This window comes from Diadema antillarum, unplaced genomic scaffold, assembly GCF_040938485.1.
Source record: "Diadema antillarum isolate AM-2024a unplaced genomic scaffold, OU_Dant_1.0 seq00001905_RagTag, whole genome shotgun sequence".
NCBI lineage: Eukaryota > Metazoa > Echinodermata > Echinoidea > Diadematoida > Diadematidae > Diadema > Diadema antillarum.
In genome coordinates this window covers 408,346-425,114 of record NW_027272571.1, presented here as the reverse complement: position 1 = coordinate 425,114, position 16,769 = coordinate 408,346, and the positions used below count along the sequence as shown (strand labels likewise).

General features: G+C 39.4%; 1 protein-coding gene across 1 annotated transcript in view; it reads left to right on the top strand.

The window, feature by feature from the left end:
* LOC139713107 (spectrin beta chain-like) overlaps positions 1–16,769 on the top strand; it is a 72,583-nt gene that overhangs the window by 18,441 nt on the left and 37,373 nt on the right. Inside the window, exons 16-35 of the mRNA XM_071624863.1 lie at positions 155–355; positions 896–1,139; positions 1,745–1,926; positions 2,681–2,937; positions 3,543–3,734; positions 4,388–4,547; positions 5,229–5,356; positions 5,919–6,078; positions 6,837–6,914; positions 7,754–7,893; positions 9,080–9,203; positions 10,059–10,205; positions 11,134–11,397; positions 11,874–12,004; positions 12,513–12,699; positions 13,159–13,359; positions 14,172–14,288; positions 14,502–14,615; positions 15,030–15,212; positions 15,596–15,741. Coding sequence (XP_071480964.1) covers positions 155–355; positions 896–1,139; positions 1,745–1,926; positions 2,681–2,937; positions 3,543–3,734; positions 4,388–4,547; positions 5,229–5,356; positions 5,919–6,078; positions 6,837–6,914; positions 7,754–7,893; positions 9,080–9,203; positions 10,059–10,205; positions 11,134–11,397; positions 11,874–12,004; positions 12,513–12,699; positions 13,159–13,359; positions 14,172–14,288; positions 14,502–14,615; positions 15,030–15,212; positions 15,596–15,741 — 3,356 coding nt within the window. The remainder of the gene's footprint in view (positions 1–154; positions 356–895; positions 1,140–1,744; positions 1,927–2,680; positions 2,938–3,542; positions 3,735–4,387; positions 4,548–5,228; positions 5,357–5,918; positions 6,079–6,836; positions 6,915–7,753; positions 7,894–9,079; positions 9,204–10,058; positions 10,206–11,133; positions 11,398–11,873; positions 12,005–12,512; positions 12,700–13,158; positions 13,360–14,171; positions 14,289–14,501; positions 14,616–15,029; positions 15,213–15,595; positions 15,742–16,769) is intronic.

Genomic DNA, 16,769 nt, shown 5'->3' with positions numbered 1-16,769 from the left:
TGTCAAGACATTGTACTATACACCTATTAGGAGAACCGTGCATTATGGCGGAGGCATATCAGTCGCCGTAGCGATATATCTAGTTTACTCAAAGTTCTTGTTATTGTGTATCAAGTTCCCATGCATCTATCTTCTGCCATGTCCATGCCACCAGGCAAAGATGCAGGACCGGTCATCGCCTCCCACAGATGAGGAGGAATACACGGAGGAGGTGGTGGACGTGCCCTACGAAGTGGAGGAGGAGGAGATCGTGGAACGCGTGGTCGTCAAGGAGATGATCGAGGAGAGGAAGTATCCTCAGGTCAGAGCCATGTACAACTACAAAGGTCAAGACATGAAAGTGGCCAAGGGAGAGGTAAGCTGTAGGTTAATAGACCAAGTGATGAGTATGATCGCAGAAGTGCCATCCGTAAACATTTTAAAGTAAGTCCATCATCAGAGCAAAATAGCACCTTTCCAATAATACATTTGTTGTTAGATAACAATGAATATTCTTGGAGTTATGATTGAAAATATCCCATATTTTTGTATTTTTACCAAGTTTTCAATAGGTTTAATTGCAAGTATCTCCAATTGAGAAGAAAGCTGGTAGAAAGCCTAACCCTCACACTACTATTGCTAAAGAGTTCAGTATTGCATAATTTAGTTAGTCGCTGCATGGGACCAATGCAATGATTAGATACTCCCAGCGGCCATCATGTTTAGCTTGACCTGCTTGGAATAGAGCTTTACTGATTGGTTGTGATTTTTGCTTCCTTATTCTGGTAGCAATAGAGAGATAAGTAAACACCACACATTCTTTTGCTATCACATTACTTAAAAATTGTGAGCTTGGGAATATCAGACTTCTTAAATGTTTGATATGCCACTGTTTTTGTTTTGTTTTTTTTTGCAGCTGATGATTCTCATCGGAAAGACCAACAGTGATTGGTGGAGTGTGAGGCGTGCCAACGCCCAGGAGGGTTTCGTCCCCGCAAACTACGTTAAGGAGGTTGACCCGAAGATTGTCAAGAAGAAGGTCAGAAGGAAGGTCAAGGTTCCTGAGAAGGTCATGGTCAAGAAGACAAAGGTCAAGCAGGAGGTGGTCAAGAAGAGGAAGGACAAAAGTCGGAAGGGAGTACTGTCCAGATCTGGAAGCGGTGAGATTTGAAAGTTTGATGTACCTGTAAAGAAAACATTTTTTCATTTGAAGGAAAACCATTCTTTTTTTTTTTTCTGGATTCAACTCTCTGGCTTAGTGCAGTCATGTGATTTTATTTTGTACTTTTTATGACTGCCATGATGGCGGTTGATACCTGCTTATCATCATCTACACAATTTTTTTTTTTGTAATCTGCTAGTTTACAAATATGTTACTGCATATTTTAATGCATATGTATCACCAGTGCCAAATTATCAGAAAGGGATACATATGCAACCAGGAAATATCTTAATGAAAGAAAGATATTTTTCAGGGGTGAGTTTCTTCAGTTTGTCTCCCTCTACAAATTAAATCTGTTAGATATTTTGCAGGCCAGTTATCGGGACATTTTACAGAAGCCTATGCCATCTAAAATCAGTCCATCCATACTCTGTCACTGTGTATCACATGAAGTTAAGTGAGAAATAAAGAGTCATTTCTTGTATTACAATGTGTTAAAAATGTCAGCATATCTGTGAAAAGGCGAGTTTGGCATTATATTATCTTTTGTGGTTGATCTGTTTCCTACTTTAGCCATACTCTGTATTTCTTTTTTTTTTTCAGTGAGGAGACAGAGTCATCACTTTGATGAAGACAACATAGAGATGCGGCTAGCCAGCATCAACAGCACCTACAAGAGGTTGCGGAAGCTGAGTGAGGCTCGCTGTAGGTACCTGGAAGATGCCATCAAGCTCTTCACCTTCTACCACGACTGCGATGAATTCCAGGACTGGATGAGAGAAAAGGTTACTCTTTTTTCCTTCCCCTTCTTTTTTTTTCCTTGTATGTTAATCAAGCACTGAATGGATGCACACCGTGCTTTCCAATTGCTGTTTTGAAATTCGTACTTTTCAGATGTACGCAAAAGATCAGCTGGTGTGATCCAAATAAATCTTGAAGATGAATTACTTATGGAATATTGCAGTGTCTGAGCAGACTTTGTGTGCTTACATTTTGGAATGGTGAATGAAGAGCTATTTTTTACTGACATCAAATATACAAAGCCAAACAAAAACAACAAAAATTTAGCAACCTGCTTATGGTAAAGTAATCTCCACAGCTGTATTCAAGGTGTTTTACACTGTAGGTGTTGCTTTGTTTGTTTGTTTATTTGTTTTGTTTTGTTTTTTTTAAGAGATGTATTTCAGAGGTTTGTTGTAACATTATCTTTATTCTGCTCATGCAACTGCTAACTGGTTGACAGGCATGGATGCAGTCATGGAATCAATGACAGTTTAAATTAAGTTCTTGTTTATCTCAAATGTACATACACAGTAGATTCCATTGTCCCAATCTTAAGTTGTAATAATTTGTATGTATAAATGTGTCTCTGTGTATTTGATTGTATGGTTAGATGACTTGCTTTAATGGGAATGTTACAAAATCTACTTACACCCAATTTGTTTTATTATGTTAGATAATTGATTAATTTGATCATTGATCATTGCATCATTTTAAGAACATGGTGAGGAAAATAAGATATTACTTTTTGATTAACAGGAAAAAGTCCTCAAGAAGAAAGAGAGCTTCTCTGAGAATGTGGAGGCCACGAGGAGGAAGTTTGAAAACCTACTAACTGACCTGGTGGCTAACCAGGGTCGCGTGGAGCGCATCAACAAGCTGGCAGATCGGTTCGTGGAGACGGGCCACAGCAAGCAGGCGGACGTCCGGAGCAGACAGAAGGAGATCAACGACCAGTGGAAGAGGCTGCTGGAGCTGAAGGCAGAGAAGGAGAAAATGCTGGAAGGAGCATCTAGGTAGGATGGAGGATAGTGATGATGGAATGACCTATACCATTGATGTTGAAGACAGTGATGATGATGATGGTGATGATGGTGATGATGATGATGGTGATGATAGTGATGATGATGGTGATGATGATGATGTCAAATGATGATGATGATAATGATGATAACGATGATGGAATGACTGATAGAATTGATGTTGAAGACAGTGATTGTGATGATTATGGTGATGGTGATAATGATCTGATATAAAGATTATGGTGTGTCAGTGAACTTGATGAAGACAGTGATTTTGAGGATTGTGATGACAATGACAATGATGATGATGATGATGATGATGATGATGGTGATGATGGTGATGATGATGATAAGGATGATGGAGTAACAGATGAGTAATGAGTAGAAAAGTGATATTGATACTGCCGAGGATGCTCCAATACAATGATAAGCAATTTAGTAGGTTCTCATGTACACAATGATGATGTGAATGTTGATGACGATGACAATGATGGTAATAATGTATGATGAACCAGTTGATAAGAGAACTTTGAAAACCCTTTGTGCCTATGTTACCAATTCAACCCGGCCTGATGTGCATGTGTCTCCAATCCACACAGTATTGAGCTGTACAACCACTCTTGGGGGGAGACCAAGGAGTGGATCATGGATAAGTTCAAGGCCCTGACGGCCGATGACCCCGGCAAGCAAGCCCTGCCCGCTGAAGCCCTGCAGAGGAAGTATGAAAACCTGGAGAGGGAACTCACACCTGTCATGGACAAGCTCAGGAAACTAGGACTCCTCGCCAAGGCGTAAGTCAATGAACCAAAAAACAACAACAGCAGAAGCACAAAGAAACTGCTCAATACTAAAGACAGGATGAAAAACAAAGAAAAAAAAAGTGTCTACTGATGTTCATTTCACTTTGGCAGTTACAACAGCAGGGCCCCGCTTAATCAAAAGATAAAATCGATTTTAAATTTCCTTACCACACAGGCTGCCATAGACTTACAGTTGAAATCAACTTTAAAATCAATTTTAACTCTTCATAAAACAGGGCCCTGCACAACTATGCAGCTGATTGACAAATTGCCTTTCATTCACGCAAATAAGCCCCAGTGCTAGTTCTGATCCCTTATAGTTGCGGGTACTGTGTACAAAATCAAACTAATGAAATCTTATGTCCAGATGTTTTTGTTGCAACTGATTAACAAATTGCCCTTCATCAACAGCTTTTCAAAGTTTGACAATTCTTTTTTTACGAATTGAACAGTGGTATTGCAGTTGTAATCACATTTTAGTCCAGAAAATAATGATGTGTCTTTAACATATTGCAGGTACGAACATGGCATCATGAACCAATGTTGAATATGTTTCGATAAATCAATGATCACAGCGTGCCAAGTGATGCTGCACTGTAGTCAGATGAATCCTGCCATGTGTGTCTTTTGTTTTGCTGGCACAGAGTGAAGACGTCCTATCCGGACGAGGGGGACCATATCAGCGGTAGACAGGATGAGATCCAGAAGCTCTGGGACAGCCTGGAAGACAAAGCCTCTGAGAGGAGAGACCAGCTGGCTCAGTCCAGGGACATTACCACGTTCCACAACGACTCCAAGGAACTGGTAGGCACACTGGGAACAGACAAACCCTAGCCCTGTTGCATACGTAAGTCAGAAAATCAAACCTAAGTCAGATATCAGCAAATTGAAATTGAGTGTTCACAGACTTATGTTTGATTTCTGACTTACATTTAATGTCAGCTTTTATGCAACAGGGCCCTGAGGACCTAAAGGGTTCCTACAGGTTAAAGTCAATATCAGCAAAGGTTACTTAGGATTTGATTCATGAAAATTTTTTCAGACACGGTGTGTATAGTGGATGGAGAATCTCTCCGGTAGCACCATGTGGTCTAATCCTTCAAAGGACTTAAGGACTCATGGATATCAAACTCACCTAACCTTTGTCACCGAAAACTTCTGATCTAAATTTACTCATAGTGTTTGGGAAGCATGAATTTCATTACCTTTGTGTCGTGTCGACAGTGACTAATGTCAAAGATTCTAATTATGCTTTGATGAAAACAAAGTAAAATAAACACTGTGCAGTGCTGCACATTTTAGAAAGATGAAAGCATTTGATGATTATGCATGAAATGATAATAATGATGGTTATAACAATAATGGTGATGATCATGATGATGATAGTATCAATAATAACACATTAATGATGTGTGGCTTATACCCACTAACACACATTCTAACTCGTGAGCATGCTGCTCTTATCTTGATATGCTGTGTCTGCAGTTGGCATGGTGCAATGAGATGAATGGCAAGCTCCTGGACACAGAGCAAGCAAAGGATGTAGCAGGATCTGAGGACTTGCAGAAAAGGCATCAGGACCTCTTACAGGACATCCATGCACACAATGAGAAGTAAGGATTGATGTAGTCCCCCCCCCCCCCTTTTTTTTAACCAGTAGTTTGTGACATACACAGGCATGCAATTTTCAGCTTGCAGTGCTTCATATACTGTACTTCTCATTTTTGTCATCGATGCCTTCAATTGTGTCAGTATTATGTGTTTCTCTTCTTTTTTCCAATCAAGTAAACTTAATAAGTTGTTGCCTTTTTTGTCAGTTGAAAGCTTTACAGCAAGGGTTTTTTTGTTTGTTTGGTTTTTTTTAGCTGAAGAGGGGTTAAAAATTAAGGTTTTTCCTTCTCTGCTCATGTCACATGAGCAGAGAAGGATTCCCTGATCTGTGAGAATGTAAATATACACAGGTACTAGACAGGTCGATTCATTGCATCTGATTTACAGCATGCAATTTAAATATTTACCCTTTAAAACTTATTTCTGCTTTTCAGACAACCCCATTGGACACAATCTTGATCAAATTTCTTGCAACAATGTAGATACCAGATTCATGTAGCTCTTGGAAGTGTGCAGACTGAATGAGATAGAACTCTGATCAAATTTCTTTGTGACAATTCCCAGGTTCACAACTCTGATAGCACTTGGTGAGAAGCTGCTGAGGACGCTGCCGGAGTCTGTGACCATCGCACACAAGGTGGAGAAGTTGGCCTCCATGAAGGAGAGTCTGGTCAGCCGTTGGGACAAGAGGAACAAGCAGCTGGAGGATGCCCTAGATCTAGCCGTGAGTAAATCTCTAATATACAAATGATCATACACTGGTAAGAGGGCGTTCAGTGAAGATGCTGAGCACTTGGAGGTTTTTGCAAAGATGCATGCAACATGCATGACATCTTGAAATATACCTTAGAGTGTGCTGCATCTCCACTGACATCACAAATGTAAACCTGTGCATTATTTGTTTTATAAAATGGGTCTATGAACTATGATATCAGCTAGTAAGGCTTTGTATTGCAATACTCTAGGGGCTGCTCTTCGTTCGGCCATGCAGAGGACCATTTGAATCAAAGCATTATGGTTTTGGTTCGTTCTGCATTTACAGCTGCACAGAGCAATTGGTGGTATGCCGCAAGATAACATGCAGTGTTGTTATACTTTTTTTGCTGTGAATTTTTTCCATTCCTGTGCAGCTTTTGAACTCCTGTACATTCACAGAAAAACAAATTAAGAGAGCACACGTTACTCATTTCAGCACTTCTGACTGGCTTCATTCTTAAAAACCCATTTTATAAAATCCTCTTTTAGTCAGAGAAAGGAGTAGATGTCACACTAATCTACATCAGTTTAGATGAATGGATTGCTTCATTCATGGGGATCAAAGTGCAGGTTAGGCTGATGAAATGGGAATGATGTGAACCAGGCCCTGAAACACGCACATTCTCACACACAAAACATACACACATAGAAGGATGGCTACTGGCAGTTCAGTGATTTCCGAGTGTGTTATTGTACTGATTTTCAGCTTGATTTGAATGCACACAGATGTTCAACAGGGAGGCAGATCAGATTGATGCAACTACAAGTGGTCACGAGGACTTCTTGGATTTTGAAGCCCTTGGGGTAAGTTGGACAGCATGAAGTTTTGGTTGAATCTTATGCCTCTGTGCTGTAGCAGAATGTATGTCAGTTGGGCGTGTATAGTGATTATTCTGTGGAGATCTCAAAAGTGCCATCTTTGTCATTTGACTGTAATGTTTTTTTAAAATACCTTCAATTATTTGTGACAGAAAGTTCCACAAAATTTGACTTGTCTTGACCACTTAAATAAAAAAATGATGATGTGTGTCATTGCTGGATGTTGGAGAACATATAATGTCCTTGATAACATTTTAGCGTAGTCACAATAAAAAAGAGGGAGATACATCTCTCATTGTTTACAAAATGAGAAATCAGTTCCATTTCACAAAAAAAAAAAACAAACAAACAAAAAAAGAACAAGCGGAGTCATGGAATGCTGTGAATGATGACAATTTGTTTGTTGCACTGTGTTGTAAAGCATTTCCTAGGACATGAAGGATACTTACAGTGTTACTAGTTGCTAGATGTTGGACATATCGCACACTGATCAAAGCATAGGACACATTAAAGTTATTTTCACTAAGGTTGGGAAAGGGATAACCTCGCCATGGTCGTGGCACGCAAAAAATGTATGCACTTGCAGTCAGTCACGTTTTTAATTGAACAGTCTCGCTTCGTCACTGCAAGTGCTGTAGCGAGAATGAATTTGACAGACCCACTTCGGTGCAGTTTTATGTATATGTGCATGTGTAATGATGGACTACAATGTTAGATAACTTTGGACAGTATGCATATTGATAAGGTGGTATATTTTTGCAGAATGTAATATTATATATCGTTCTTTGGATTGCCATCTCCCATCCTGCAATCTCTTCCTGTAGAGTACTGTGGAGAGTGTCCTCTCCCTGCTGAAGAGGCACGAAGACTTCACCAAGAAGCTGCATCTACAAGAGGAGAAAATTCAGGGACTGAGAGATATGGCTGCAGCTCTCCTGGCTAAGCAGCACCATGCTAAGAATTTGTGAGCCCTTCCCTGAAATAATATCAGATAATGACGCTCGATAGTAACCTTTTTGTCGCCTAAGCAGAGAATGCAGTGACCAAGGGCCACTTAGCACTCTTTATGCAACACCTACAAAGATTCTTGCTATCCATTTGATCAATTGCTCATCATGTGACATTCCCTGAAAAGAACCATTGCACACTGTCACTATTGAGTGTGCAATTTTTGTTGAGCAGTTTTAGATATCGCACTCTGACATAATCCCTTTTCATTTACTCCCAGTTCGTCTCTCAATCAACCCAAATTTTTGCACTATCACGCTTAGTGAATAGTGTTTCATCTTTTACTTCATGCGAAATCTTGTGCCATCACAAATGTGACACTTCACTATTTATATTCTATATTGAAAGATGGTAATTGTTGATAGGTTATCTATATGTACATTCTATCACAGAAGAGATTAGGCAAACAAAAAGAAACCAAAAATTGAGCATGAGGTATCAAGGTGTGCTTCATAATTTGATTATTCCTTTGAAACAGTTGTATAACAACTGGAGGATAACTGCATATTAGGCTTTCATCTATTTCTTGAAATTGAGAGCATAGGAATCAGTGCTTAGACATCTACTTAAGACACATATATGCCAAAGTGTGGAATAGGGACCATATCATAATTTCATAATTTCATAACGTGAATTTTGTTTTTATTTGTCTAGGAGCTTCGTTTTAGCTGTTTGTATTCTTAAAATTCTTCATTAAGGCTTCATTTTTTAATATTTTTTATTTCATTATTATTGTTAATATTTTTACCTATTTAGTTTTTTATATTTTTAATTTCATTATTATTGTTATTATTTTTATCTATTAATTTATCCATTTTTTATTTTTTATTATTTTTGCTTAAGCATTCCTCTAGTATTTCTATCATGGCATGGTTTTCTAATATTGATTTTAACCTTACTTGGATGCTCTTGAGTGAGGTATATTTTGTTTTTTCGTATTACCAAATCTTCTCAATACGTACACTTCTGTATGATGTCCGACTTAAGAAAAAATAAATGACGGCCACAAGGAAGAGTTACTGCATAAAGCTCAGTTTTGTCTCATTAGTGCACGTACTGTCAGTGTTCATACATTTGCGTTATCAAGGGTATTTGTTTATTGCTTTTTTTTAAATTTTCATTTCTCCTGAAAAATTCTGCAGTATCATCACCCGTAGGGATGAGGTTATTGACCGGAGGAATAAGGTCAAGGAGAAAAGCAAGCAGAGACTGCACTCTCTCAAGGAATCTAAAGAGTACCTTGAGTTTGTTAGGGATGCAGATGAAGTAAGTTTTTTTTATGTGTGTGTTGATTATTTGTGCTAAAAGCTAACCATAGGTGCATATACCTAGATTTCCTCTTGTTTGTTTTTTTCTCTAATTTAATTATGAGGGAGACAATAAGCAATACACAATGCTTCAAACAATTATTTCATAGCTCTATTTCTAGTGGAAGAATAAGAAATGCAAGAGTTAAGTAGCAGGACGTAAAAAATAATTGTCCGAAACCCCCAATTTATGAGCCAAACTTATATTTCATTGTCTTGATCAGCTCAGTCTTCTTAATTGGCTATACATTCAAAGGTTTCTTCTACATGGTTTTATATAATGATAATAATAAGAACGATAATAGTGGCTTCTTTTAGAGCACATGTTCATTCAAACAAAGTTGCTTATGATGCTAGAGAGGATAGATGACACCAGACACAGTGAAAGAGGACAGTATTAATAGCAGCAAACAAACATTGACAGGTAGGTCCTACATATGAGATAATTACAGAAGAAGAAGATTATGTACCATGCTACAAATCATTCAGATAGGTCTTCAGCTGCTGCTTGAATATGAGCAAGGAAGGTGCATAACATAAAGAGAGAGGGAGATTATTCCACAGTGTGGGACCGGTGTGATAGAAAGCTCTGTCCCCCAAGAATAAGTGGTTCCAGGATTTTCAAAGAACAAAGAATTAAATGGTCTTATCTTACATGAAGGACTACACCTTATCAGTAAAACTTGCATGTAAGTGGGAGCTACTGTAGTTGATGGATGGCATGGTAAACTACTATCATCAGTATCTTGACTCTAATTTATATCAAGGCACTATGGCCCTTTTCAACAGAAAGTCTCACCCATTCTCTCTTTAGATTTCATCCTGGATAGCCGAGAAATTCGCCATCGCTGACGATGAGTCGTACCGAGAGCTGACCAATCTTCCTGGCAAGGTGAAGAAACATGAAGCATTTGAGGCAGAGATCGCGGCCAACAAGGACAGCCTGGATAAACTCAATGAGGTAAGGTCAGGTAGAGATGGAGAAAGAGGATAAGGAGGAGGGAAAGCTATGAGGTCTGCTCTTGTAATTTGAAATCAAAATTGTCAGCGCTAGGACCCAAGAGTCATGGAAATGAAGATATAAGCAATAATGATAAGATTATTTCCGAGAAGTGATAATGATTTATCCAACATATAACCCTGAAGTCATAGAAATGAGGATATCAGTGATAATAATTTTGAAAAAAAAAAAAAAATTCTCGCCTTGGCTGCGCTGTATTGTGAAAGGTGAAATATAATTTCTTTTAGCTAGTTTGCAATTCTGAAACTTTCTGTAGTGTATATTAACCCATTGAGGACGGACTGATTTTGTTACAACACACATTTCCCATAGACACCTGCCCGAGTATACTAAGGACTCGTCCTTAACGGGTTAAGGGTTTTTGATATCTTGACTATTTCAAGGCTGTAATGTGAGATTACAGTAGACTAGTCGATTGGCCTCATATACATTTACACAAAAAGCAATTAGTAAAAATAAATCCGACCTACTTGTGTGTTATGTTTCCTTAAGGCAGATACGTACATGAGATAGTACCTCACTCACAGACTAGTTATGCCATAAACACTGCCTAATCCTCTCCATCATTTCCAGTGAAAGAGGAATGTATGACTACCAGGTACTTAAGTTTATTAGATATCTGCATGTTATAATGTGTTTGTACTAGTTTGTATATGTGTGTAGTTCAGTAGATCAAAGGTATCATCCTCTTGGTTCTGTCTGTCCATTTGTTTCAAATATAACATTTTTGTATAAAGACATTTATTGAAGATATCTTGCTTTGTTTTTTGTAAGTATACATATAGTAAACATGAAATGTGTTAAGAGCAGCCTTCGAAATATGAACACAAATGTCACAAATAATAACTATGGTTCTCTGTGCACCAAGGCGGGGAATGCCCTGATAAAGACAAAGAACTCCAGGTGGGAAGAAGTCCAGATCCTGTTACATGCCATCAACGACCGGTGGGCGGAGCTGGCTGCCAGGGCCACTGACCGCGGCAGGAAGCTGAACCAGGCGATGCAGGAGCAGGAGCTGATACGGGGAGTGGAGGATGCGGCGGCCAGCATCCAGGAGATGGAGGTTGCCATGGCAGCACAGGACGTTGGCCAGAGTCTGAGGAGCGTCAAGAGCCTGCTCAAAAAACAGCAGGTGAATGTCCGTCTTGTTTTGCCTATACATGCTTTGTTGACATTGTATGAGTTCAGCCCAGTAGTGTAGTAACCGTACTCAATAAAGGTTTATGGAGGCAATGCTCTTCCAATTCTCAGGTAACAATGGGTTTGCACTGCCGCGCGCTTACTGTGTTGAGCAATATTTAAGCTTTAGCTACCAGCAACATATTGCAATTAATTTTGAAATGGCACTGTGATTAACACATGCAAGGGATGTATGAAAATGATGTCACTTTTGATATTAACATTTTACCGCTGATTTGCTAGTGCCACTCCAGTAGTGAGATATCTTATCATTTTTGGAAGTGACTTTGTTGCAGGACAGAAACGACAGGAAACTGCCATTAGCTGGCCAGCATTTTGCTCTCTTTCTGTTTTGTTTTGTCTTTTTGATTAACCTTACCATGTGACAAAGAGTGTTTACATCACTATTTTCTTCTGTGCATCGTGTAGATTCTGGAAACTGAGATGGCAATGCAGGCAGAGAAATTGCAGAAGATTACCAAAGAGTCACAGGAGCTAGCCAACCAGGGGCACTTTGACTCTGACAAGATCAAATCGGAGACAGCTTATATCACACAAAGGTAAATTGTTAGTTGCAGATTTGCCTGTGTGCCCATTGATTGTAGTTCACGTCCTGGACTACTCAATTTTAGATATTATTGTGTTTGTTTGTGTGTGTGTGTGTGTGTGTATTTTTGTATGATCGTTTGTGTTTGTGTGAATGTGAAATTCAGGTCTCTTCAGTTGAGCAACAAGGTGTAATCATAGTTTTGATTGGAATGAAGTTGTCCTGGTTTAGTAGAGATTTAATGATGATTGTGTGGGAAGCTCTAAAAAATGCATGAAATCTATGTACATTTTTATGCCAGATCGCAGATGTTTATTGTGCATGTCCAGCTTTATACGCAATTTCAATTCTGTCATTCATAAAGATACTGGGATCACAATCAGTTCTTACAAACTTGAGTTTCGTTGAATGAGATAAGCAGCTGATGAGCCGTTTCATTAGGGAAAGCCATCTGTTCATGGATCAGATCATTTATAGAATTCTCGTTCTCCAAACCACTCATCGCTTCTATTCCATGATAGGTTCAGCGAACTTCAGGCTCCTGCCAAGAAGCGGCACAAGAGGCTGGAAGAGTCGCTGTGTGTCCAGCAGTTCTACCATGACGTCGACACGGAGCTGCAGTGGATCAGGGATCACCTACCAGCAGCCAGCTCTACCAACTATGGCAGAGACTTCACTTCAACTCAGAGCATGGTCAAGAAACATCAGGTGGGATTTAGCAATGATATCTATATTTGCCAGCAATAAGGCTGCAACACTGTACCTGCTACCTCCCAATTTTGGTGACTAAAAAAAAAAGAAATGAAAATAAGTAATGAACAAACAAGCAATAAAAGGCTGTAGAATTCTTTTTAGATAAAGAAATTTTCATCACTTTTCTAAATTTTGATAATAAACTTAATTTGTTCTGCATGTCTTTGCATGCTAATGACAATATTTTGGAGTTTGTTGTATTTTAATTTTTACAAGTACATCGATGACTGTATGTACCACTGGCAGCTATGTTTACAAATGTTGTAAACTCTTTTGCTTACTAGGATTTGATAACTGGAAGCTGTTTACAAATTGCCACTCTTGGCACTGCACAATAACATGGAATGAATACTTTGATTGTAAATCGCCAAATTGTGTTCTCTAAAGGTGGATTCATACCTTTGTGTTCCATAGAAACTGCATGCTGAAATCAGTGGCCATCAGCCCGTCATTGACCAAGTCCTCAAGACTGGTCAGCAGCTCATCGACTCTGGTCACTTTGCTCTCGAGGAAGTCCAGGAGCGGTGCCAAGACTTGTCCCTGTCCTGGGATGAGCTGCTTGACCAGGCTGAGGCCAGGACGAAACAGCTGGACATGGCGTTTGAGGCCCAGCAGGTATGTACCCAATATGTGACCGTCCAGCTCAAAACCCACGAAAGCTAGGCCACAATGAATTTCCGCTTTTTACATAGTTTAAGAGAATAAGCTAGACGTTAATGATATATAAATTGGTGAAATCTGATCACCGTAACCCATTCAAAAAGTGATCAAAATAAAAGAGAGGTAGGAGGTGCAATTTCACAGAAAAGGGAGAAATGAGGATTTAAAGATTAGGGTCACCCAAGCATATCAAGCATATCAATTTCCCAGTGAAACAGCTCCTGTCCCAAAAATATGGTCCAGAAAAACTACTTATGTCTCGATTTCAGTTTTGTCTTAAACTGCCAAAGTTTGACCATAGGTAGAGAAAGGATTACTCTCTCAGGTAAGATAAACTCAAAAAATTTGATTCGGTCAACTCAAGTGAAATAGTTTGGTTCATTACAGAGAATCCCATTCTGCTACTTTTTGTGGGTTTTATGCTGGGCGGTCACATATATCCAAATACACTGGCTCATTTTAGTCGTTAGTTAGACAGTGACCGTGAGATGTGCATTTTGATGACACAATTGATTGATTTGACTGATTGATGTGGGCACAGGAATGTTCACAAACCTGCATTGCACTGTTCTTCGTAATCCAGTCTAGACTAGTCAATGGTACATTTTAACAGGGTTCCACGAAGAATGTGTCTTTCAGCAAAATCGATCCGTCTTCAGTGGATTTAATTGCATCCTTCTCCACACAGCAATGTCTGCCCCACTGTGGGAAAGAGCATTGTGGATTTACTGTGTGACTGGTTTCCTCTCTGTGTGTGCATCTGTCAGTATTACTCTGAGGTGGCCGAGGCTGAGACGTGGATGAGTGAGAAGATGTCACTGGCCAGTCTGGAGGACTACGGCAAGGACGAGGACGCCACGGAGAAGATGACCGCCAAGAACAGGGTAAGTCGGATCGAAAAAGGCCATATCGCTAATATGAGGAGGACTTCCCCCGAGTGTGAGTTTAATCAGGGCGAGTGTAATCGAGAAAGCCATATAATTTGATTAATTGTGACACATTTTGAATACTGTCGCAGGTTTCCAAAAGTTAGTTTGCATTCCTAGCAATGAGGTTTAGATGTGCGTAACCCAGCACTGCTTCTGCTCCATGAACAGGCACTAGAACTGGACATCACCAACTACGAGGGCGTGCTTGATAGACTGGAAGACCAAGTCAGCGAGATGGCTTCGACTGGAAACCCGGAGGCAGAGAATGCTTGTGAAGCACAGGTCAGTTTTTGTATGTGCCTAGTAGTACCATGTGCCTCATTTTGTCATTGTCATTGTTTCCTCTGTTTATCAGTCACATCTCTCAAATGGTAGATTTTTTATTTCAATGTCAATTGCAATAAGCATAACTGTCAAGCTCATTGTAAAGAAATTCAAGATATGCTGTCTGTTTGGCCAGCTTAAAAAACAAAAAACAAACATGCAAAAAAACACAAAAAGAAACAGATTGTCAGATGCTGAGCCAATGTTTGATAATGCAAGATATCATGCTCCTTTGTATGATGATCAGTTGGAGGAGGGACCCCCACCCCCTTTCCCCCTTTTCTCGCTGATGCTGATGCCCCGCAAAATCTTACACCTAGCTGCTCTCTGGACATTTCTGCCCCCACTCCCCATGGTTTTTCTGATCCTCAGGTTGAGCTGAGACAGCAGTACAAGAACCTGGTGGATCAGGTCACTCACCGCACCCTGAAGCTGGAACAGGCCAAGCTCATGCACCAGTACGTGAGGGAAAGTGACGAGCTGGGGGAGTGGATCGAGGAGCAGTACCAGGTGGCCAGCTCTGAAGAGTACGGCCAGGACTATGAGCACCTTGAGGTGAGCTGTCTTCCAGAGATGATCCTGTCTATAAGAAATAGATCAACTAAAAAAACTGCACATATGTGATACGTCATCACAAAAGCTGTATAATGTCGGGAAAATACATTGTAATTTTTTGGTTTTGGGCAGATAGAAATTCATTAGATACTAAGCTTGTATATATAATTTTCCCTACTTTATTACGAGGAAAATAATTTAAATTGAAAGTTACAAAACTCTAAAGGGTATCCTGCCAAAGTCGGCTTACATAAATTTTTCTTCCTTTTATGATCCTGTCTGTCTGTCTGTCTGTCTCTTTCTCTTCTTTTGTTATGTTGTCACGCTCATAGACCTTTGATCTATCCATGCTCTCTCTGAACATTGATCCATTGTATTCGCAGGAGCTGAGCAAGAAATTTGAGGAATTCTGCCGCCGTGTGGACGCTGGTCTGGAACAGTTCAACCGATGTGAGCAGCAAGTCCAGCGGCTGGTGTCTGAGAGACACGAACAGAGTGACTCCCTGATAGAGAAACAGGACAGCCTCAAGTGAGTGTTAGCTGATCGAGACTCCAGTGACAAAGTCTCCTCTAGTTTTTATTGAATTAGTTTCTCGTTTATGTCAGTAGTAATAATGCCACCATGGGTACTGCTTAAACATATGAAGTTAAACTACAACTTTCAAACTGTGATTTTGAAATAAGTGAGAGAGAAAGAGAGCTTTTTGTAAACTGATTTTTGAAATAGTTAGAAAGAGAGCTTTTTTTTACTGTAAAAGGAGAAATTTTCACTGTGAAAATTTTCATATGACCGGAAACTCGCATGAAAATGAAAACACAGGTATTTTTGTTTGCTACATATACCACTAATTAATGTCTTCATTCCTTGGAATTAGAAAATGTTAAACTCATCTTACCTGGCTGAGTGCAAAAAAAAGAAAAAAAAAAGAAAAATATTACTCACAGCACAATATCCACTCTAGTACGTCAATAATTTGACCTACACTTCCAAATACTTTTTTTTTTTTTGGGGGGGGGGGGGGCCATTTTCATTTACTTTAATTTAGCTGAGGTGCTAAGGCATGTAAGTTAGGTAATTGTCCGTAGAGATCAAGGAATTGTGGGTTCGACACTCATCAACACCTGTTACCTTGAACCTACAGCAAGACAACTTTGAATATGGTTAGTTACATTGATGTTATCTGCTCAGGGGTATGAATGAATACTAGATATTATACAAGGGTAAGTGTGAGTAGGGGCCCTTTTAATAAAGATTGATGATAAGATTGATCTTAGGATTGATGCATTTCAAAAAAGTTATGCTCAATCTGCTAAAAACTTGGGCTTTAAATCAAGGGTATCTTTATAATCAATAGTGATCTTATGTTCGATTAACAGAATTACATTTGAAAAATCAAGCATAAGATAAATTGTAACTCTGTAGGTTTGCCATGATACTTGTATGCACCTTGGCGGAGGAAGATCCCCAGAAAGAAGAGGAAATTGTTCATCAAGTCTAACATGTAATTTTTATCCAGAGAGTTGGTCTGTACCACATCTGGTTCTTAAAGACCTCTT